At 39.2% G+C, this 25,665-nt stretch overlaps 1 protein-coding gene and 1 long non-coding RNA gene across 5 annotated transcripts in view; both read right to left on the bottom strand.

Annotated features, from left to right (window-relative positions):
* Nucleotides 1–25,380, bottom strand: part of SLAIN2 (SLAIN motif family member 2) — an 81,917-nt gene extending 56,537 nt beyond the window's left edge. For 3 of the 4 annotated variants that reach the window (XM_032274118.1, XM_032274121.1, XM_032274120.1), the window contains exon 1: nt 24,596–25,316. In XM_032274118.1, the coding sequence (XP_032130009.1) occupies nt 24,596–24,984 (389 nt within the window). In that variant the 5' untranslated portion in view covers nt 24,985–25,316. Of the gene's footprint in view, nt 1–24,595 lie in introns of all 4 variants that reach the window. The other variant, XM_032274119.1, reaches the window with a different exon arrangement.
* Nucleotides 3,774–24,560, bottom strand: LOC116548697. The gene is made up of 3 exons (XR_004267512.1): nt 22,459–24,560; nt 19,698–19,704; nt 3,774–3,784 (listed from the first exon to the last, which is right to left on the bottom strand). It is a non-coding gene; the product is annotated as an uncharacterized LOC116548697 (long non-coding RNA).
* Nucleotides 25,381–25,665: the final 285 nt, after the last annotated feature.

Here is a 25,665-nt window from a genome sequence, read left to right as displayed (position 1 = left end):
AAAAAAAAAAAAAAAAAAAAAAAAAAACAAAAAAAAACAAAACAAAGGAGGCATCACACTACCGGGCTTCAAACTATACTACAAGGCTACAGTAATCAAAACAGCATGATACTTACTGGTATCAAAACAGAGATATAGACCAATGGAACAGAACAGAGGCCTCGGAGGCAACATCATACATCTACAACCATCCGATCTTTGACAAACCTGACAAAAACAAGCAACGGGGAAAGGAGTCCCTGTTTAATAAACGGTGTTGGGAAAACTGGCTAGCCATATGCAGAAAGCAGGAACTGGACCGTTTCCTGACATCTTACACTAAAATTAACTCCAGATGGATTACAGACTTAAACATAAGACCTAACATCATCAAAACCCTAGAAGAAAACCTAGGCAAAACCATTCAGGACATAGGCGTAGGCAAGGACTTCATGACCAAACCACCAAAAGCACTGGCAACAAGCAACAAAAGCCAAAATAGACAAATGGGACCTAGTCAAACTCCAGAGCTTCTGTACAGCAAAAGAAACAGTCATTAGAGTGAATTGGCAACCAACAGAATGGGAAAAAAATTTTGCAATCTATCCATCTGACAAAGCGCTGATATCCAGAATCTACAAAGAGCTAAAACAGATTTACAAGAAAAAAACAAACAGGTCCACTCAAAAGTGGGCAAAGGACACGAACAGACACTTTACAAAAGAAGACATACAGCTAGTGCTCGATTTACGACCACGGTCGGGACCGCGGACCGGTCGTAACACGATTTGGTCATAAGTTGAGTAGGCTATATGTACAGTTGAAATGGTGCACGCGGAGATGGTAGTGCTGCCGGAAGCTGGTCCGTACTGTCGTACGCCCAGCTGGGCAACGTTTGCGCTGCCAGATGCGGAGCAGTCATGTCTAGGGATTGTGGTTGTAAAGTCGAATGGTCATAAGTTGCATAGGTGGTAAGTCGATCAATACCTGTACATGAGGCCAACAAACATATGAAAAAATGCTCATCATCACTGGTCATCAGAGGAATGCAAATCAAAACTACATTGAGATACCATCTCACGCCAGTTAGAATGGCGATCATTAAAATATCTGGAGACAACAGATGCTGGAGAGGATGTGGAGAAATAGGAACGCTTTTACATTGTTGGTGGGAGTGTAAATTAGTTCAACCATTGTGGAAGACAGTGTGGTGATTCCTCAAGGACCGAGAAATAGAAATTCCATTTGACCCAGCAATCCCATTATTGGGTATATATCCAAAGGATTATAAATTGTTCTACTATAAGGACACATGCTCACGAATGTTCATTGCAGCACTGTTTACAATAGCAAAGACCTGGAACCAACCCAAATGCCCATCGATGATAGACTGGACAGGGAAAATGTGGCACATATACACCATGGAATATTATGCAGCCATAAAAAACGATGAGTTCGTGTCCTTTGTAGGGAGATGAATGAACCTGGAAACCATCATTCTCAGCAAACTGACACAAGAACAGAAAATCAAGCACCGCATGTTCTCACTCATAGGCGGGTGTTGAACAATGGACACAGGGAGGGGAGCATCAGACACTGGAGTCTATAGGGGGGAAACAGGCGAGGGGCAGCGGGGGGTAGGGAGTTGGAGAGAGACAACATGGGGAGAAACACCAGATGTAGGTGATAGGAGAAAGGCAGCACATCACACGGCATGTGTGTACCTATGTAACAATCTTGCATGTTCTTCACATGTACCCCAAAACCTAAAATGCAATTTAAAAAAAAAAAATTAAAAAAAAAAAATCAGCAACAGAAAGTAATTTAGTAAATTCCAAATATTTGAAAATAAAACAGCATACTTATAAATAACAAAGGTCGGCCTGGGGCATGGCTCACGCCTGTAATCCCAGCACTTTGGGAGGCCAAAGTGGGCAGATCATGATGTCAAGAGATGGAGACCATCCTGGCTAACATGGTGAAACCTCGTCCCTACTAAAAATACAAAAATTAGCCGGGGCATGGTGGCATGCGCCTGTGGTCCCAGCTACTTGGGAGGCTGAGGCAGAAGAAACGCTTGAACCCAGGAGGCAGAGGTTGCAGACCCTGAGCCGAGATTGCGCCACTGCACTCCAGCCTGGCAACAGAGCAAGACTCCGTCAATCAATCTATCAATCAATCAATCAATCAATAATAAAGGTCAAATAATGTATCACAAGGGAAATTAGAAAATACTGTGAGCTGAAAACAAAAACAAAAACATAACATATCAATACTTATATGATGACGCTAAAACAGTGCTTAGAGAAAAATTCATAATTTCAAATACTTATATTAGGAAAGAAAAGAGGTCTAAAATCAATAATCTAAGCTTGAAAAATTAGACAAGAGCAAATTAAACCCAAAGGAGACTGGGCACAGTGCCTCATGCCTATAATCCTAGTACTCTGGGAGGTCAAGGCGGGTGGATCACCTGAACTCAGGAGTTCAAGACCAGCCTGGCCAACATGGTAAAACCCTGTCTCTGTTAAAAAATACAAAAATTAGCCAAGCATGGTGGCAGACACCTGTAATCCCAGCAACTTGGGAGGCTGAGGCAGACAGAATTGCTTGAACCCAAAAGGCGGATCTTGCCACTGAACCCCAGCCTGGGGAACAGAGCGAGATTCCATCTCAAAAAATACAAACAAAGTAGCAAGAAGGAAGGAAATTATGAAGATTAAAGTAGAAATCAGTTAAATAGAAAACAGAAAAGTACAGAGGCTAAAAGTGTTTTGTTTTGTTTTTTTTCTTTGAGAGAGTCTTGTTCTGTCGTCCAGACTAGAAGGCTAGAGTGCAGTGGCGTGATCTCGGCTCACTGCAACCTCCACCTCCTGGTTCAAGGCATTCTACTGCCTCAGCCTCCGAAATAGCTGGGATTACAGGCATCTGCCACAACGCCTGGCTAATTTTTTATATTTTTAGTAGAGACAGGGTTTCACCATGTTGGCTAGGCTTGTCTCCAACTCCTGACCTCAGGTGATTCACTGCCTCGGCCTCCCAAAGTACTGGGATTATAGGTGTGAGCCACCATTGGGGGCCTTTTTTTTTTTTTTTTTTAAAAAAAAAAAAAAAAAAAAATGATAAATTTTTAAATAAGATTGACCTAGAAAAAAAGAAAACGTAACTTACAAAAAAAAAATAATAATAATAAGAGAACATGACCACAAACACTAGAGACATTAAAAGGAATATAAGCGAATATTATGAACAACCTAATGCCAACAAAATAGATAAAACAGATGAATTCCTAGAAAATACAACTTACCAAAAAAAAAACAAAAAACAAAAAACAAAAAAAAAAAACAAAAAACTCTAAAAACTCAAGAAGGAGAGCCTGAATAGACTTATAAAATAAACTGAACTGGAAATTTTAAAACCGGTCATGTGCGGTGAAATTAGCCAGGTGTAGTGGCACATGCCTGTAGTCCTCGATACTCCAGAGAGTGAGGCAGGAAAATCGGCTTGAACCCGGAAGGCAGAGGTTGTGGTGAGCAGGGATTGCGCCACTGCACTTCAGCCTGGGCAACAGAGTGAGACTCCATCTCAAAAAATAAATAAAAATAAAAATAAATTTAAAAACCTTCCCACAAAGAAAAGTTCAAGTCCAGATGCTTTCATTTATTAATTCTATCAAATATTAAGGAAATAATGCCAATCTCATACAAAGTCTTTCAGAAAAAACAGACAACAGTAAAAGACCAAATAGTTTCTCCTAAGACTGGGAACAAGGTAAGGATGCACACACTCATACTTTTATTAAATGCTGTACTAGAGTATCTACATAGCCAGTACAATAAAGCAAGAAAAAGAAACTAAAGACATCCTGATTGAAAAGAAAGAAGTGAAACCAATATTTAATCACAGACATGTTGATATTATATACAGAAAATCCTTTGTAGAACTCTTAAAAAGAAATAATATCACAAATGTGTTCTGCAAGGTCACAAGACACAAGATCAATAAGCAAAAACTCGACTGTATTTCTAACCATTACCAATAAACAACCTGAATATGAAATAGATAAAGCAATTTCATTCACAACAGCATCAAAAAGAATAAAATAGGAATAAACTGAACAAATGAAATGCAAGATGTGCACTGCAAACTATAAAATATTGCTGAGAGAAAATGAAAGACAAATGAAGAGATATATCATGTTTATAGATCTAAACACAATACTTTCAAGACGTTAACTCCACCAAATTGACCTATACAATCAATACATCCCTAGAAAACTTCAGCAGGCATTTTTAACAGAAACTGACAAGTTGATCCTAAAATTTATATAAAAAATGCAAAGGGCAAAGAATGGATATGGATAAAACAATTTTGAAAAAAAGATTTTTAATTTTGAAAATCTCTGGTCTTGCCTGCTCTTCAAATTCATCTTGTACACTTGCAGCTAGTGTTTTCTCAAATACAAAACTGACTTTATTAGTATTCTTTTGCTAAAAATTCTGTGCCAGTTTCCCTCTCCCCTTAGGATGGAGTTTTTTCCAAAACTGATCCCTACAGCCCCTGAGACCTAACCAATGATTTAACTGTTATAGTACTTCTTTAGCTTCGTTTCTCACCTTCCTCCACCACACAAATTTAAATAGCAACCATATGGAATTAATTTCTATGCCTGGAAAGCCCAACACTTTTGCTAGGTCATTTGTGCATGTTGTTCCCCTTGCAACAAGTCTGATTCCACTTTTTGCTTACTCCACCCTCCCTTGTTCATCTTCTCCCAGCTCTTCTCTATTTTCTACTGGGTATCAGCTTAAATGTCAATTCTTCTGGAAAACTTTCCTGCAACATCTCTAGTAAGATTGTATTAGGTGTCCCCACTGTGTACAACATTGATGCAAAATGTTTTAAGAAAGTATCTTTGTAGACATTTAGATACATCCTATCAAAAAGGAAATTCTGCCCCTTACTCCCATTATTATTATTTTTGAGATGGAGTCTCACTCTGTTGTTCAGGCTGGAGTGAGGTCATGTTATCTTGGCTCACTGCAACCTTTGCCTCCTGGGTTCAAGCGATTCTACTGTCTCAGCCTCCCAAGTAGCTGGGATTATAGGCTCATGCCACCATGCCTGGCTAAGTGAGGGGCTTTTAGTAGAGACAGGGTTTCACCATATTTGGCCAGGCTGTCCTCGAACTCCTGACTTCGTGATCTGCCCACCTCAGCCTCCTGAAGTGCTGGCATTACAGGTGTGAGCCACTGTGCCCAGCCCCCTTGTCCCTATTCTAATAAGAGACTTACTTTATATTTCATTCGTTTTTGTCCTGTTTGAATTTTTTGAGTTGGTATTTACAATTTGAAACGAGACATTTAAAAAAATGTGTTGGAGGCAATAAAAATGCTACAACATGAACTTCAAACATTATGCTAGGCAAAAGAAGCCAGTCACAAAACACCACAGATTGTATGATACCATTTATAAGGAATGTCTAGAATAGGCAAATCTGAGACAAGTTGATCAGTGGTTGCCTGGGGATGGATGAGGGGGTGGAGACAAGGAATGGGAAATGACTACTAATGAGTACACGGTTTCTTTTGGGTATGCTGGAAATATTCTAGAACTAAATTATGGTGATGGCTGTACAATTCTGTGAATATATTAAATACCACCAAACACTGAAAACCACAGTACACTTTCTTATCTGTTTATTAATTTTTTTGGAGACAGTCTCACTTCATCTCCCAGGCTGCAGTGTAGTGGCATGATCTCAGCTCACTGCAACCTCCGTCTCCCAGGTTCAAGTAAGTCTCATGCCTCAGGCTCCTGAGTAGCTGGAATTACAGGCATGCACGCCAGCCTACTGGCTAATTTTTGTATTTTTAGTAGAGACTGGGTTTTGGCACATTGGCCAACCTGGTCTTGAACTCCTGACACCAAGTAATCCACCCACCTCAGCCTCCCAAAGTGCTGGAATTAAAAGCATGAGACACTGCACCCAGCCCATAGTACACTTTAAACTGGTGCATTTTACGATATACAAATCACATCTCAATAAAACTGTTAAAATCTGATAGAAATAAATTGGCCTTTTGAGATCCCATTTTTTTCCTTAGAACAATCATTACAAACGAACTAAACACCATTAAATACAATTTAAGTACATTGTTAAATACTGAGAGTTATTAGAAATGTAATTTGGCCCATATGTCACACATACCTGTATTACACGGTGATTAAAGACAACTAAGAATATAACTATTTTTAAGTGTAATAACTTCTAGCAATATAGAAGTGTACAAGTATAAAAAATAATAATCTCCCTTTTTTTCACCAAAATTACACCCCAAAATTATTTACAATTTGGCATGTCTCTCTAGACTTTCCTTCACGTTATTAATGTATGTCTACACACAGCAGACATATATTAATAATTAAATAATGGTGAGAGGAAAGGAGACAGGAGTTACTTTGCTGAATATGTGGTGACTATAGTAATCACTTTTCATGTTGTAGCCAGCTGAACGTAGGCTACTGAAGGCAAGGACAAAAATGATTTAAATTTAAGATAAAAATAAATGTTATACTAAAAGTATTACTGAAATAAATTTCTTTAGATGCAAATTTTTTATAGGCTGAGGAAAATAATCAGACTTCTACTACCTGAAAATCATCCCCCTCTACCTATTCACTGAGAAAGGTACATTCATTCAATGCAGAACAGACAGTCTTCACAACATCCAAAGCACAATTCCCAACACAGACACTATACATGTTCAAATATTTGGATCTGAATTAACAGTGAATAAAAAAACCATGTCTATGTTTTTTTGTTAGTTTGTTTTTTTTTTTTTGAGACGGAGTTTCACTCTTGTTACCCAGGCTGGAGTGCAATGGCGCGATCTCGGCTCACTGCAACCTCCGCCTCCTGGGCTCAGGCAATTCTCCTGCCTCAACCTTCTGAGTAGCTGGGATTACAGGCACGCGCCACCATGCCCAGCTAATTTTTTGTATTTTTAGTAGAGACGGGGTTTCACCATGTTGACCAGGATGGTCTCGATCTCTTGGCCTCGTGATCCACCCGCCTCGGCCTCCCAAAGTGCTGGGATTACAGGCTTGAGCCTCCGTGCCCGGCTACCATGTCTATGTTTTAAAAAGCAATATGAAAAGAGATAAAGGGAGCATACCAAAGTAAATTAGATCAAAGAGGCCACTTTGAGACTAATTTTGTTTCCATTTTTATAATTCTATCATTAAAAAACCTTCATTAATAAAAGTTTATCTTCTCTTTGGGCTGGGCAAAGTGGCTCATGCCTGTAATCCCAGCTCTTTGGGAGGCCAAGACAGGTGGATTACCTGAGGTTAGGAGTTCAAGACCAGCCTTGACATGGTGAAACCCCATCTCTATTAAAAATACAAAAATTCTCTGGGCGTGGTGGCAGGTGCCTGTAATCCCAGCTACTTGGGAGGCTGAGTCAGGAGAATGGCTTGAACTTGGGAGGTGGAGGTACTGAGCTGAGATCGCACTATTGTACTGCAGCCTGGATGACAAGAGCAAAACTCTGTTTCAAAAAATAAAAATAAAAAAATACAAGTATCTTTGGTTTTACTCCCAAGCAAATATAATTTAGTAATTCTAACCCATTAGGATACATTGCTTATAATGCTTTAATAAGCTTTCTTAGTCAATATGGTAATAGCAATTACTATAATTTATACTGTATCAAATGCTCATTAAATGCTGGACATTGTTTCAGTATTTTAAATATAGTAGCTCTTTTAATCTTCATTACAAAATTATGAAAGAGGTATTATTATAATCTCCATTTTACAGATGAGGTCACTGAGACAAGTGAGATAAGTAACTTGCCCAAAGCGGCATAGCTATTAAATGGCAAAGCTAAAATTGCTCCAGAAGCAGTACTCTTAAATATTATACTTTACTGCCTAATAGCATTGCTTAAGAGAATATAAAAGATTCCTAAATTAAAGAATTTAATAGGGCCAGGCATGGTGACTCACATCTGTAATCCCAATACTGTGAAAGGCTGACGTAGGATGATCACCAGAGGCCAGGAGTTCAAGACCAACTTGGGCAACATAGTGAGACACTGTCTGTACAAAAGTTTTTTAAAAAACATCAGTCAACCATGGTGGCAAGAGCCTGTAGTCCCAGCTACTTGAGAGGCTGAGGTGGGAAGACTGCTTGAGCTCAAAAGTTCAAGGCTGCAGTGAGCTATGACTATGCCACTGCACTCCAGCCTGGGCAACAGAGAGAAACGCTGTCCCTTGAAACAGAAACAAACAAACAAGAGACTTCAATATAGCAATCATTTTAATAGCCACAATGTTCCCTGCTCTTTTCTCTTAAGCCTTACCAACTATAAAATATAAACTTTCAATCAATCCCACCTACTATTACAACCAAAAATCACAATTAAATTGAAGAAAAACATATTCAATTCAAATATATAATGTCTTTTTGAATTTCCAGATTGATCATAGTGCTATTTTACTATCATATTTGACCCACCAGGTGAGTAAAAGACATAGTACTATATTTATATAAATATATATAATATGTTCTTCTGGTTTTTAGAGAAATATCAAAAATATTATCAATAATACTAATAATTATTAGCAAGGCAAACTCAATATTAAGTTTTAGAATAGAGCTATTTCCAAGCACTGAAGCAATGTTAGTTGCAGGGTAGGATATACATGTATATAAACAGTTACGTATGACAGAACACAAAACAGCATGGTTCAAAAAACAGTGCAAAGCAAGCAGAGTAAACTGAAGAAAAACTTTTAAAGAAGTGAATTTCAAACTTTTAGAAACAGCAATTAAGCTTCCATTTTCATTTCATGGCTCACTTTATTCCCAATCCAGTATGGCATGGGTTTTTTTTAATTTTAAGAGAATCAAAACAATTTTGATATTCCTTGCAGTGTCACTAAACTTGAGGTTGAGAATTAAGTCTTCAAAGAACAAACCTTCTAGTGCTGAGCCATAAGTACCTGGGAATTCTGGGAAACACTAGCTACAGTGAGACCAACCTACACGGCATCAATCAGAAACTGAGTTGCTTCTTTTTGAGAGAAGATATCCAAAAGACCTGGAGTCTCAAACTATTCCAGACTCTGCAAATTGTGGCAATAGCTGCAAAACAGTCTTATGTATACTAACACAGATCTTTTCAGCTACAACTGCATATATAGATAGCAATTATTAACACAAGAAGTTTTTAGTCCATAGAAAACATACATGGGTATGGGTATGTACATACATAACATATACAATCATTACATAAATATGTAATCCACACAATTTCTTTCAGAATGCTTTGCTTTTTAATAACTAAAACAGGACCTTACCCATAGAAACCACGTTAGTTCCAGGCGTAGTGGCTCACGCCTGTAATCCAAGCATTTTGGAGGCCAAGGTGGGCGGATCACCTCAGGTCAGGAGTTCAAGACCAGCCTGACCAACCTGGTGAAACCTCATCTTTAAAAAAAAAAAAAAAAAGGAGAAAAAAAAAAAAAGAAACCATGTTAGTTCCTCGCTAAAACGTCATACTTTTAGCAAATGATATATTCTTCAAATCTAAGATAGTACTAATGCATACTGCTAAAGTACAGCAACTTAATTTTTTTGTCAGCTTAATAATTTAGGTTTTAAAAATTAACACTTTTCATACTGTTGATAAAGCATCTTACAAATAAATTATCTTGGAAAAGATACAGGAACATAAAGTTTGAATTCACAAAACATGGATAACGAAGGTTTATTAATACAGTAAAGATTAAAAAATTGTCACCTGAGAGAATTTTCTATCTGCAGTATTCCTATAGGTACTAAAATTAGTTTGAGTCATAATAAAATTAAAATATTTTACCTACTTTGTGAAATTATGAACCAGGTAAGAATGAGAAAAATCTAAATATGTAATTAGATATAATCTACATTTATATATTTATAAATAAATAAAATATATAAATATATAAAATATAAATATATAAATATTTATAAAATATATATAAAATATATATAAAATATATAAAATATTTATAAATATATAAAATATATGTATATTAAAAGTGTTTAACCTCAACAACATAAAGTGCTAAACAAAGTTTAACAATATTTTTATGTTACATGCCAGAGTAGGAGGTAAGAGACAGGTATACTGTATTCTGCTTATAGAACTAAAGTTAATATTTAAGAATACCAGCCTAGACATTCACTTTCTTTTTTCCTTTGAATTATACAGAAAGATAAGAATGGGTATGTGAGGATTCTGAGACGGTCAGAAAGCACAAAACACATGGGGGAAAGAAGGAATAGTATTAGTAGAATTCACATAGTCCTAGAGAAAACCTAATCTAATCCTTCATTGTTAGAATTTAGAATTCTGTGTATATACACAATTTGCATATAATTTTATAGCTCTCTTCACATGGGATTCCAAGCTTCTCAAGAACAGGAATAAGAATATTTCACGTCATCCCTTATGCCTCCTCATCCCCAAAGAAAACTTCCTGGAACACAACAAAAAAGGAACTCAAGGAAATAAGTATGAAGAATTCATAAAAGAGCATGGCATTTTTTTCCTGAAATACTGTAACAATGAAAATTTTACATTTTTCCTTGGTCCTAACCATTTGGTTATCAGTTGTAAGATCAGTTGAATCAAATTTTTCCTATTTTAATTCATAATCATTTCATCATTTGTTCCTTTCAAAATACCCACAACAGGCCAGGCACAGTGGCTCATGCCTATAATCCCAGCACTTTGGGAGGCCAAGGGAGGCAGATCACCTGAGGTCAGGAGTTTGAGAGCAGCCTGGCCAAGATGGCAAGGCCCCCGTCTCTACCAAAAAAAAAAAGTTAGCCAGGCATGGTGGTGGGCATCTGTAATCCCAGCTACTCAGGACGCTGAGGCAAGAGAATTGCTTGAACCAGGGCGGCAAAAACTGCAGTGAGCCGAGATTGCACCAGTGTACTCCAGCCTGGGCAACAGAGCGAGACTCAGCCTTAAAAAACAAAAAACCCATAACCATTAACCAGGATCTCTCTCCAAAGTGACAGTAATCAAATTATCCCAATTTCCGTAAGAGGCTAAATTTAACCTACTCTCTAATCCCTTAACTTTTTCCCTTTCCCATCAGTTTCTTCTATATCACTTGTTTAATTACAAAAGCTAGAAGTTGATTTGAGGGTCTGAAAATGCATATATAGTATAAAAAATGAGCTCTTCTATTTCTTCACTTTATATAGCCCACAATGTTTTTGTTATTCTAACAACTGTTGCCTCTGAAGATACAACTCAATACTTCTTCCTACTATTTAATTCTATGTTTATCAGATAACTTTTTTCTTATTGGAAAGTTTTTGGTGCTGTTTTGCCATAACCAACTATTGGTTTTTGGACATAGATAATTTTCTAATACTACTAGTTCTAATCTTTCTCCTTGGTGCCAATCACATAGTTCTAAGCTGCTTCCTGCGGACATCCCCCCAAAAACCCTCAAAATAGTTAACATCTTTTCCAGTCAATAAATGAAAATGTCTGAGCTAATATTGACTGTTGTCTCTCTTGATATTCAATTGACATAGCCTACTGATTCACTAATGCTTCTTAAATCCATCCCTTCCTTTTCATTTCCACTGACCGCGCTCTAGTCTAGGCATACCTAGCAGACTTTCATACTTCCAATTTATCAACACTTTACCACTTACACTCTGAAACACAGATCTACGTAACACTGTTTCACAGCTTAAAAACTTTCTCATCAGACATACTCCACAGCTTAGTTTTCAAAATCCTGTGTTCAGATTCAAAACTATGTCATTTGATCTTTACTCCAGTAAAAAAAAAAAAACCTGTGTTCAGCCAAACTGACCAAATAAATGTTTGTTTCATGCATCATTGAGAGTTTCATCTATAGATTCTTTGTTCATAGTTCTTTTCACTATGATGGAAAAAAAAGAATTTCCTTTTTTAATCTAACCCAGCCTTACTTTAAGGACAGTTCAAGACTGACCATGAAGTCTTTTTTGAAGATTTTCATGAAACTTTCCAACCATCAAAGTTCTTATGCCTATTTCGTCTCATTACAGACAGTGCTCCACCCCGACTCAATAAATATCTGATTACTTCTTGGGTGACCATTCATTACAGTTTCCCCAAGGCAGTTCTCATTTAATTCTACAGCTAGTGCTCAACTTATGACCATGATTGGTTCCGACAGACCGGTTGTAACACAATTTGGTCCTAAGTTGAGTAGGCTATATGCACGAGGAGATGGCAGTGCTGCCGGAAGCTGGTCCGCACTGTCGTACGCCCAGCTGGGCAACGTTTGCGCTGCCAGACGCGGAGCAGTCGTGGCTAGCGATTGTGGTCATAAAGTTGAATGGTCGTAAGCTGCATAGGTCGTAAGTCGCTCAATACCTGTACTGTTCTGGCATCCCATCTGGTTAGAGCTCCACTGACTCTCAAGTAGTACCAAATCACTTCAGTTATTCCTAATTTTCAGAACAGCACTATATTAGTCGGTTTCATGCTGCTGATCAAGACATACCTGGGAATGGAAAATTTACAAAAGAGGCGTAATTGGACTTACAGTTTCACATGGCTGGGGAAGCCTCGCAATCATGGCAGAAGACAAGGAGGAGCAAGTCACATCTTACATGGATGGCAGCAGGCAAAGAGAGAATGAGGAACACACAAAAGTGAAAACCCCTGATAAAACCATCAGATCTTGTGATGAAACCCCTGATAAAACCGTCAGATATTGTAAGACTTATTCACCACCATGAGAACAGCATAGGGGAAACTGCCCCCATGATTCAATTATATCTCACAACATGTGGGAATTATGGGAGTATAATTCAAGAAGAGATTTGGGTGGGGACACAGAGTCAAACCATATCAAGCACTATTTTTGACACAGAAAATGTAAATGGAGCAAAGTAATCAGAATACGAAACTTACTACTGCAATGTAGTACTTGATATTTCTGGTCACGTTGACACCATACCATAAGTATCCTTTAAGGCAATCATTCTTTTTTTTTTTTTTTTTTCCCCCCAAAGACGAGGTTTCACCATGTTGGTCAGGCTGGTCTTGAACTCCCAACCTCAGGTGATCCGCCCGCCTTGGCCTCCAAAGTGCTTGGATTACAGGCATGAGCCACTACTGCCCGGCCAAGGCAATCATTCTTAACTTGTGGTAATTTTGCCCCGAAAGGACACCTGGCAATGTCTGGAGACACTCCTGGTTGGTCAGGGATGCTGCCAGACATCCTACAATGCACAGAACAGCACCCACAACAAAGAGTTATCTGACCCAAATGTCAAGGTTACAAAATTCTGCTTTGAGATTATCCTTATAATAGTGTTAATAAGATCAAAATGACATTTTTTAACAAAGTGAATGTTTTTTAAGAGGAACGAAATCTTGAAATCAAAATGATATCTATTATTTCCTTCTTAGGTAAATGACCTAATCTTTAGTCATTTAGCTTGATGTGATGGTTTTCATGCAACATATGTTAAGTGGTTGGTAGGAAATGGATATAGTATCACTGTGGATTCAATACTCTGGTTTGAATTCAATGCTTTGGTTTGAATACTTCAGGGCACAAGAGGTGGACATCAATCTCAGAGCCTGTTTTCCAGCCAGTAAAGGTAGCTATGACTTGTGTTCTCACCTACATACTATTGCCACACTAACCTCTCCAAAATGCTTTTGTTAAGAGCATTCCAATATTCAAAAACTCTCTTCCTAGTCATTCACAGTATGACCTCCAACTCAATGACTCAACTTTATTTCTCACTTGTTTCCTAACAAATGTCCCTTTAGTTAAGCATCTTCATAGGTCTTTTCTCTACCCTATTCAAATATATCACTTGCTCTTTTCCCTATGCTTGATTTTCACACGCAGCAAAAAATACCTTTCCATCTGTACCCAAATCCAAAGTCCCAGCTCTCACATTCAAGCCCACATAAACATTTCTTTTAGAAAATATTATTAGTTTCAGAGAGAACAGAATTGAGTCCATTCTGTCTCCTAGCCAAACTCTGAACACCTTGAAAGCTTATGCTCCACTCAGTAATCTAAACAAATATTTATACAGCAGTTATCACTGGACAGACATAATGTTTGACAGAAATTTCAAGTTGAATTAAGATAAAACTAGATTATTATACTTCACATAAAAGTTGTTAGCCTCTCACTCACAGGCTGCACTACCATCAAGACTTATGGTGCCTGCTCATCAAGTTACAAACCTCCAGATTCAGGTTTCTAGAATTCATCAGTTTTTTGGGGTTTTGCTTTTTAATCCACTCCAGATCAATCCTAAGTATAACCAAGGGCAAATAAGAATTTCACTGTACAAGATTCATCATCTCCCACTCAGAGAAGAAATGAGCAGGCCCACTCAAAAGATATAAGCATTCATAGCCTAAAATTACTAAAGTACTCTTTCTGTATCTACTAAATAGGTATTAGCAAAAACACACGTTAGTCTGATTATCACTATAAAATACAGCACTGATTAGGATTAAATGCATACTAAAAGCCTAACTTGGTAGCATCTATTAAATCCCATTCCTCAAACTTACTGGAGTCAAGAGTCACAGACTTAGCTTGGCCCACTCCTGCTTCTCATTCACACTTTTCAAATAAAATAAGACTCAACAGCCACACATAATTGGGTACTTTTTAACGCTCTCTCTCTGAGAGAGGAGCAGAAGCTCCTGAATGGAGCAGTGGCGGGATGTGTGGGGGAGAAGTTTCAATTCTAGTACACTGCAGAAGTGGGAGATGATTTGATTCATCCTCATGAATTCTAAATCTGGTTTTTAACTATATACAACTTCCTTGGTCTTATCTTTCCAAATATTTTCAAAAATTTCATATCTGATACTGTGATACTACATTATCTTGCATCTATTATTCTTCACATTTCAAGGAGATAGAATCAATATGTTTTCCTCTGGTCTTTAATTTCTATTTTGTTCCAGAATTTGGGACCTTTCCCAGATCAAAGTAAACTGTGTTTTTCATTTTTTGAGCCACTCCTAAACACCTAGTTTAAAGCCATCCTCTTAAGCTACTTTGTCCTAAAGTTGTTCATTTCCTCCATAATTTGGATACCAAAATGAAAGATCCCAGAAGACATGACTTTGAGTAAATGAAAGAGGTGAAATAACTTATTATTAACAAAGCCTTAAAACCTACATTCTTTTACAAATTCATCTTTGCTACAGAAAATTAGCCCAACAGGAGTCACATACAATGTGCTCTGGCTAGTACAAGATAAGTACTCTAAGGAATAGTGTATTCAGTTAACACAAACCATTTATATTAAGAAACTCCTTAATTCTGCTATTTACTGCCCAAACTGTCTCTTTAAAATATCATTTCAAAATTACATGAATTTATATCATTATGGGTATGTTCCTAGCGGAAGGGTAAGGAGGCAGGGGTCTGCATTAAGTGGAGGTATAAGGCAAGTAGTCTTTTTGGGCTACCAGGGTATCAGCATCAGGTTCCCTGGGCAATTTAGCATAGGAATTTGAATACAGGGTGGCCTCAAAGATGGGACTGAGGAGCAGCATTAGCAGCATCAGTGATCCAGAAGGCTCACAGGATGTGAGCTACACAACTTTGGGGTTCCTTATCTGATATTCCTAAAATCAAAGTTGTGCTTTCCATGAAAACAGACTACACGATTTATTTAGGTAGATCTGATAAATGTTTTAATAGTTAAACAGTGGAATTTAATTTTTTAAATGCAAAGTTAAGAACAGGAACAAGAAGCATTCTAAACCACTTTCAGTCCTGGGTGCTATCCAGTTCAATAAATGTTTTTTTAACCAATTAAATTGTTAAATTTAAAACAAACAAGAATAGGTCATAAGATCATATACATGTCTTGGGTTCCAATTCTATCAAAAATATGCTATCAGTATAGCATAGTGCTCCACCTATGGGAGGTACTCAATAAATGAAACTGTATTTATTGAAGCCAAAATTTATCCATCTGTGATACATAACCTTGCTATCACTAAGTAACAAGGAAAACTACCACTATGTAACAAGGCTTTTAATATATCATGTTATGATTCCTACATAATCACAGAGTAATGAAACTGACTTAAATTTTATCAACAAGATTTCTTAAATTATAAAAGCAATTCATGTTTATGTCAGAAAACTTGGAAATCGCAAAAAGTACAAAGAAGTCTAAAACAAAGTGCTTCTGTAATCCTATGAAACAGAGCCATGCCAGTATTTTGGCTAATTTTAAAACTTATTTTATCCAATGAAATCAGCAAGCAAAAAAAAAGGAAAAAACTTATTTTGAAAATCAGACACTATATCTAGACAGTGTTTTGTTCTTTAATTCATCATGGGAAAGTACAAATTCAATACTGCCATTATTCAGAATCTGTGTGAAATATCTCATCTGTAACTGGCATAAAGGTCACGTAAGGAATTTGGTCTCATTATTTTATAGTTTCACCTCGTGTTAACCTAACATCACTGATACTGATTTATTTTTTTATTTTAAGAGACAGAGTTTATTTATTTATTTATTTATTTATTTTAAAGAGACAGGGTTTCATCATATTGGTCAGGCTGGTCTTTGAACCTCAGGTGATCCACCCACCTTGGCCTCCCAAAGTGCTGGGATTACAGGCGTGAGCCACAGCACCTGGCCCCGATATTGATTTCATTTAAATTAAATTAATGTAACTGAACTCTTACTATACTGTGGTCCTGTTCAGAAACAAAGATGAATATGATACTATCCCTCCTGCTTACATCGCTTATAATCTAGACTACACAGACCAAAGTACAAGACGGTTGTGTTAAATATACTCTAAAAAAGGATAAATAAACAGTGATAGGTTAACACTGAAGAGGAAGTAAACCAAGTTAAAAATTCTGGAGAATTTCACAAAGGAAAGAAAATCGGCATTGTGCCTGAAGAGTAAGTAAAATTTTGGTGAGAGGAGGAGGAGAAAAAAGGGATGAACATCAAAAGCCAAAGGGCATAAATGCTCAGGAAGGTTCTGACAAAAGAAAGTAAATCTAGGAAAAAGGTAAATTAGCACTGGACTGCTGAGAACTTTTAAGTATCCCGTTAACTCATTTTTATTCACCAGGCATGATAATGACTTCTAATAGTTTTCAAAATTCAAATCTACCCTTAAGAGGAAAACAACTGGCCATTACTGAGGATATTCAGAGAAATGTGCCACAGACTTAAAGGGAAAACATCCGTGATGCTTCCACTGCTAAAGATCTCACACTTAAGCTTAGCACTTTGTCTTTAAGGTATATATATATATATATATTTTTTTTTTTTTTTTTTTTTTTGGAGAGGGAGTCTTGCTCTGTCATCCAGGCTGGAATGCAATGGCACGATCTCGGCTCACTGCAACTTCTACCTCCCGGGTTCAAGCAATTCTCCTGCTCTAGCCTCCCAAGTAGCTGAGATTAGAGGCAACCACTACCATGCCCAGCTACTTTTTTTGTATTTTTAGTAGAGATGGGGTTCCACCATGTTGACCAGGCTAGTTTCAAACTCCTAACCTCAAGTGATCTGCCTGCCTTGGCCTCTGAAAGTGCTAGGATTACAGGCCACTGCGCCCGGCCTGCCTTGAAGGTATCTTATTCTCCCATGCAGACTGCCAAAGAATTAACATTTAGAATTCACCAATTTTTAACTTTTTTACTTCTTTGTAATATTGTCTGTCACAGGAGCATTCAGCAGTCTTTTGAAGGTTATTTCCAACAATTTTAGGGTAATCCGTATCATCCAAAAACAGCTCTATTAGAAAATTCTTCCTTCTACTAAATCAAACTTTGCCTGTCTCTAATTTATACCTATTAGTCTAGTGAAGTTATGTAAGTAATAATTTTTATTACAGTTCTTCAAATATTCAAAAAGTTCTCTTCCCCAAGCTAAATATCTACAGTCTAAATAAATCAAGATCAATCGTTCTTCATCAGACTTGACTTTTAGATTTGGTGTCAATCTCAATTTCACTTTATTAGCTATATGACTTTGGCTTTAGCTTCTTTTGCTGTAAAATGGGAATAACATGATACATTCTACCACATGGATGTACTGTGAAGACATAACGCTAAATGAAATAAGCCAGACACAAAAAGACAAATATTGTATGATTTTACTTACACAAGTAGCTAGAGTGGTCAAATTCATAGACACAGAAAGTAGAATGGTAGTAGCCAGGGGCTGGGGTCCATGGGAACAGGGAATTACTGTTTAATGGGTACACAGTTTAAACTGAGGAAGATGAAAGTTCTAGAGATGAATGGTGGTGATGATTGCACACAATGTGAATGTACTTATGCCACTGAACTGTACACTTAAAAATTATTAACATGGTAAATTTTGTTATGTATATTTTACAATAAAAAGAATAATAATTACAACTCCAAATTGCACATATTGGATGATTTAACATGTGTAAAGGAGCTGGGCACAATGGCTCATGCCTGTAATCCCAACACTTTGGGAGGGTGAAGCAGGTGGATCACTTGATCCCAGGGGTTCCAGACCAGCCTGGGCAACACAGTGAGACCCTGTCTCTACAAAATATAAAAAATAAATTAGCCAGGCATGGTGTCACGTGTCTGTGGTCCTAGTGACTCAAGAGGCTGAGGTAAGGCAATCATTTGGGCCTGGGGAGGGTGGGGGTGGGGGTCAAGGCTGCAGTGAGCTGTGGATTGTACCCCCACCCCTGGTCCACAGAAAAATTGTTTTCCATGACATCGGTCCCTGGTGCCAAAAACATTGGGAACTGCTGTCTTGTGCAATGCTTGGCATATAAAACACGGGTACACCACAGTGACTGCAATATACTTTTATCAACCATGGGGCCCTGCTTGGCCAAATTCTATTTTTTAAGAACTTGGCACTACCATGTCTCTGAGTGTTCCCAACACTGTGTTGCACACAGGTACACTAAGTATTTGTTTCTTTAAAGGAAAAAAATTTGGCCGGGCACAGTGTCTCACGCCTGTAATCTCAGCACTTTGGGAGGCCGAGGCGGGCAGATCACCTGAGGTCAGGAGTTCGAGACCAGCCTGGCCAACATGGTGAAACGCCATCTCTTAAAAAAAGAAAGAAAAAAAATTTAAAGCCGTATTAGAACGACTGGAAAACCACTGCTAACAAGGGAATAGAGGGCGAGGGACGATGGCTCCTGCCTGTAATCCTAGCACTTTGGGAGGCTAAGATGGGCAGATTGCTTGATCCCAGGAGTTTGAGACCAGCCTGGGAAATATGGCAAGACCCTGTCTCTTTAAAAAAACAAAAGGGGCTGTTAAAAAAAAAAAAAAAAAAAAAAGTAAAAGGGGAGGAATAGAAAGCTTATTAGATGTGTAACTTCTGATTCATCTAACACATACACATATGCAAACCACATTACTTTAAAGTAACATCTCCTTGGTACAGAAGAGTCTAGAAAACATGAAACTTCCCAAGATGTTAGTATGTTAATCAGTGAATGCCTATCAAACTATTCAGATAAGTGGTGATAATTACACAAACTGCTTAGGCTTATCGAATCAAATTACTGACAGATTTTACCAATGGTCCTCTACAAAAAGCATTAGGTCATGTGATAAATTAACTCTCAGCAGTGAAGAGCCACGTGACAAAAAAGAATAAAAACCACAAACCTACCCAGCTCTGAATTGGGACATTTATCAACAAAGGTTACTTACGAGAAGTCAGTATGAGGTTTTTTAAAATTTTTTTCTTTATTTTTATTTTTTTTTTTTAGAGACAGTGTTTCACTATGTTGGGGTCTCCATCTCTTGACTCGTGATCTGCCCACCTTGGCCTCCCAAAGTGCTGGGATTACAGGCGCGAGCCACCACGTCCAGCCCAGTATGAGTTTAAAGTGTCTTCATAAACCTAAGATAAAATTGACCTAGCGAACCAGAATGTAGCTTGAAACGGGCTTAGGTATATCACTCCAAATTTTGGAAAAAACAAAAATTTTATCACTAATATCACGGTGAGCACGGGCATGATCAAAAGTTTGGATAAAAGGAAATACAATAATTTCTAAAGAGAAAAATAGGCAGTGTCTACAAAGTCCAGACCAAATTAATTTTGCAAAATTCAAAATTGGATTAAAAAAAGTTTGTGAAGTTAAGAAAGGAAAAGTGGATACATGAAACGCTAGCTAGAAGACTGACCATTAACAAGTCCAACCAAATCAACTGCAATGGCTATTTTAATAGGTTAGTAATAGTAATGCAGTATTCTTCACTGTAGGTAAGAATCTTGTAGGCACACAAAATCTTTCATAGTAACCTCCAAAATGTCACATGGGCCTGACGATGATAGAATTAGTAGTTACTGAACAACCATAATGTGTGCTGATTAATGGACTGGCGTTAATATAGAGTGAGTCTAGCTGACGTGCACACTTCAGGGTAATTTATTGCCAATTTAATATTTTTATCAACAATGTGAATGAAGACAGCAGGTATGCCTACCAAATGTAAAGACCAAATAAATCAGAAAGGATAATATTAAATGTCTAAATAAAAACAAAAGGGGCAGGGCGTGGTGGCTCACGCCTCTAATCCCAGCACTTTGGGAGGCCAAAGTGGGCGGATCATGAGGTCAAGATCATCTCGTCCAACGTGGTGAAATCCTGTCTCTACTAAAAATACAAAAATTAGCCAGGCGTGGTGGCACACGCCTATGGTCCCTGCTACTTGGGAGGCTGAGGTGGAAGAATTGCTTGAACCCAGGAGGTGGAAGTTGCAGTGAGCCGAGATTGCATCACTGCACTCCAGCCTGGCAACACAGCAAGACTCTGTCTCAAAAATAAAAGGAAATTTAAAAGCCCATATTTAATCTAAGCACATCTAAAAAAATAAAAATAAATAAAATAAAAGCCTTATATTTAAGCTTAAAAAAATCCACCAAATAAAACAAGGTTATGAAGACTCAGTATAACATCTTATGTATAAAATATACAGGAGAGAAGTTGATACTTCAGGCTCATATTAAGCATGAGTAACAGAAGTTAAAACTGTCAATGAAGTATTTGATTTTAAAAAAAACCAGCATTTGGCCAGGCGTGGTGGCTCACGCCTGTAATCCAAGCACTTCAGAGGCCAAGGCGGGCGGATCACCTGAGGTCGGGAGTTCAAGACCAGCCTGACCAACATGGTGAAACCCCGTCTTAAAAAAAAAAAAAAAAAAGAGCATTTGGCTCATACCCACCACACTCTCCATCTGGTCAAATATCACCTACAATGCTGGGTACAACTCTGGGAACCATGTATAATGACAATGAGCAATTTAGAGTTAATTAAAAAAATAACAATGAAGATCAGAGAATTACATTATCTAAGGAATGATAAAACAAACTGGGATTATTTACTCTGAAGAAGAGAAGGGAATGCTCACAGTATATGGCAGGGTGAAAGGATCAGCAGTGACACTATAGTAGTCTTCAAATATGTGAAGAGGCCATTCATGTGAAAAAATTATACTTGGAAAAAGCAAAATACAGTGGGAACAGCACAGGCTATGATATATAAAGACCTGGATTCAAATCCTGATGCTATCATTTACTGTGTGTTATTTCATGTCTGGAGAGAGATTAGGTTTCTTACCTAGAAAATGATACCTACCTCATAAATGTATAAAATTAGAGGCAAAAAAATACTTATAAGCTGCATGGCACAGACCGACACACTGTGATACACAATGATGTTAGTTCTCTTCCCTAGACTTTGCTGAGTTATTCTAGAACAGTGTTTTTCAAAGTGAGAATTGCAACTCATTAATGGGTTACAAAATCAGCTTAGCTGGGTAGTAACCAGGATTTTTTTCTAATGAAACAGAACAGAATGGAAAATATCAAAGCATATCACTTGTAGAAGTAATCATAATTTTGTGAAACTTTTGCTTCAGTTATTCATATACATGTAAATTCTAGATGATGAGTTAAAATGTATTTCTTATCATGAGGCTGAGTCCAAAAAAAAAAAAAAAAAAGTGTGAAAGTGACTGCTGTAGAGCACTGTTTTCTATGTGTGTTCTATAAGATACTAGCTCCTTGGGAGCTCAATTAAGTTTAGGACCAAACCATACTCTCTAGAGATTTACTATGTTCAAAACACACTAGCATTTCCAAGAGCCCAGCATTAAAGAAAACTGTTTATTTTTGCTGAACCCAGTTTTTCTTGCATTTATTCAACCCTGGAACCCATCCACTTTTTTTCTACATAGCACTTATAGACATCTTCAGAACTAGCACTTTGTGGCACACAAACTTGGGAGGAATTCTACATCCAAGGAATTTCATTCCTCTAGATGAAAAAAGGAAGTGCAACAACTAGAAGTTACAGAAGGTAGATTTTTAGCTTGCTAAGAAAAAAATCGACTTTGAATCTTCCTGCCACTGACATCCTCCCTTTACAACTTTTACCCTAAACACATACCCCAATGCATTTTAAATGATTTATCCAACTTTCGGGTCATACAAATCTCAGGAAAAATATATGACATCTATAATATCAAGATATGAGGCTAGGATCAAAGCACTAAGCAGGAATCATCTAGTCAAAAGAAACTCCAGGTATAGTATTTAAGGAAGACTTGCTTTACCTTAACGAAGCTCATGCTCAGGAACAAAAGCAGCCAAAGACTTAATCGGCTTCTCCAAGTAGACTCAATGTGTTCTAATAATATATAATCTAAAACGGGCTGATGAGTGCAGCTAATCTTCATTATTATGAGCATCATTATTATCATCACTTGCAAGAGCCATGTGACAATATTTACATGATTCTGGGTTCTTTTCAAGTGCATACATACCCAGGATTCCTTTGGGAGAATGTAATTTCACATTTATATCAAAAACTGTCACTACAATAGTCAGCTCTAATAATATTTGATATCACGTGGTAATAAAATAAAGGCTTGTCATTATATACTCAAGAGTACTTCTGTTACTCACATCTTCTAACTGGGAGTTACAAATACCTCCGACTGTGCTCTTGTAGCTGTCAGAGCATAAAATGCCCTTCCCGCTCTTTCGTCACTGACTCCAAAGTCACCTCCTCCTCAAAGACTGGTCCAACTACTTTGGACTACTATTTTCTTCCCAGTTACAGACCACGGTCAGTACTTTTTGTTTTACCACTCTTTCGGTAATTCACTGTACACTTTCCAGTTTATTTAACTGCACAAAACTTAGTTCTCAACAAAACTATAATTGCCTTATGAGCACATATCAACACAATCTTCAGCATCTCCTACATCATCATGTAAAAGCTCACAAAATATTTCTTGATTTAAATAACTAGGCTTGCGAACAAATACTAGCTAGTTTTAGAGTTTACTACATGCCAGATCCAGTGCTAAATGCATACATGGATTATCTTACTAAATTTTCATAATTCTAGAGGTAAGTGCTATTATTTTCTCCATCAAATAGAAGAACAAAGTGAGGCTCAGAGTAACTTGCTCAAGGTCATACAGTTAGTAAGTGGCAAAACCAGGGCCTGAATCCAGGAAAGCTCTTAAATAATCTCAGAACACTGCAAAGTCCCAGCCCTACAATACCAGAGTATTTCACTAAATTAGAAGTTTTAATTTTAACAGAGACATTTTAGCTAAAAGTTAAGACTTTAAAAAAAAAAAAAAAAAGAATTAAGAGAAGTAATTTCCCACAGACATCTTTATAATAAAATGAGAGGGAAAGCCTCCCATGTCCCTTCTATTTACGAAAGTGATTATTAAGGTGTGGATCACAATTTCATAAAGAAGTAGCTTATGACAATACAGCTTTGGTTTAGAGTGTAAAATAGGACTCTTTTTCTCTGCCCCTAGGAGGACGTGGAAATGAAAGATGGATGTGATAACTCAATTCAGAGCTATGCAAAACGCCAGACTCAATTCTTGTTTTAGAAAATAAGAGCCAGGGCTCTTGTTCCACCCTTGACTTTTCACACAAAGCAGCACCATCCTCTGCCCTCTTCACACAAAGCAAGCTTTACCCCACTCCCCAAAGCGGGGGTGCAGATCCACACGGTCTCCCCATACCCGACAGAAATGGGTCCCACTCACTAACCACTGCATAGACGTAGACGACTTCGTTCTGCCCCCGACCCCCACACCTGGTGATACCTCATCAAGCAGACCCCTCCCGTACATCCAAAATGCCCAGGACTACCATCCGAAACCCAGTATCTTACACAAAGCAGGATCCCTGCCTACAAAGCAGTTTCCCAATTCCGACTCCTCCCCAGACGAACAGCCCTTCTCAAGCTGCGCCAACCGACAGACCCCAATAGGATCCAGCACCCAGAGAGTCCACAAGCCAGAGAACCAGCTAAAACCCTGTTACTTGCGCACGCCTCGAACCCCCAACTCCAGCTGACCTTCCCTCTGCCAAAGCAAAAAAAACCATGAGTCCCCACCGGAGAGCGGACCCGGTTACACAAAGCGAGGCGCACGACCAGAGGGACCCTCAGAGGACGCTCTCCGCCCCCGGACCCGTCTCCGCCCAGCTCCGGCCCCGCGCCCCGCGCTCACCAGCTCTCCTCCTCCTCCTCCCAGCCTGACAAACGCTCCAGCTCGTCGGGCCGCAGCGGCTCCACCTCGTCCAGCAAGCTGCCCTCGCCCGCCGCCAACAAGGACGTGGCGTCCCGCAGCTCTTCGCTACTCGTCCGCCTCGGGCCCGACCCGGCCCCGCCGCCCGACTTGGCGCAGAGGCCCAAGGGGAAGCCCCGAGGAGACACCGCGCCAGAGGAAGGAGTGGACGCGCCGGCCCGAACCGGGCTGCCGGGCCCGAGAGAGCCGGCGCCCTGAACGGCCCCCGAGCGGCTTCTCAGCTGTTCGTTCTGCTTCTCCAGCTTCTTCACCAGCTCCTGCAGCTTCCGCACCTCCTGGTCCGCGTTCACGTTGGAGTTAACGTCCTCCATCCCGGCCCCGCCGCCTCAGCCGCCCGCTAGCTCTCGCAGCGACAGGGAAAGAGCCGGAGAAAAGAGGCGTCGCCGCCGCTCACTCTAGCCGAGGCGCCGGCATATAGCAGGACCAGGCCCCACCGCCAGGGTCCCCCCAGCTCGGGTTCCAAAGCGCCGCTGGCCCCAGCCAAGCTGCCTCATCTGCGCCGGCTCCAGGATTGGGGGAGGCGGCGCCAATATCCGGCCTCTGCCGCCATCTTTCCTCCGTCCCTCCGCCCCCCCGCGGCCCAGCCCCGTCAGTGACCTCAGAGCGTCGGGGGTGGACGCGACCGCCCGCGATCGCTGAGAGGACCCGGCGCCGGCTCGCGGCGGGGCGGGGTCACGGACGGGGCCTATGGGGCGGGGCGAGGGGCGCGAATGGGCGGGGTTTAGCCCGGAAGGGGCGTGCCGGCGGATGTGGGACGCGGCCGGGCTGGCTAGGGAGGGTCTCTGCAGACCCATAGGCGAAACGAAGGCTCGGCGCGGGCGGGGCTGAGGTGGCGCACAAGGTCCTCGGTCAGCCCCGCCTATTGGTCTCGGCGTTTCGGACCCACGGGCAGGTTTCGCCTCCACTCTGGGCCGGATCTCAGTGGGCGCTCAGCCCAGCTGTAGAGAGACGGTTTACTTTGTTCAGCAAATATTTAATCGATGCCTACTTTT

This window comes from Sapajus apella, unplaced genomic scaffold, assembly GCF_009761245.1.
Source record: "Sapajus apella isolate SASKATOON/1434 unplaced genomic scaffold, GSC_monkey_1.0 scaffold5, whole genome shotgun sequence".
Taxonomy (NCBI): domain Eukaryota; kingdom Metazoa; phylum Chordata; class Mammalia; order Primates; family Cebidae; genus Sapajus; species Sapajus apella.
Note: the sequence above shows the minus strand (reverse complement) of the source record. Positions and strands in the feature narration are given on the sequence as shown.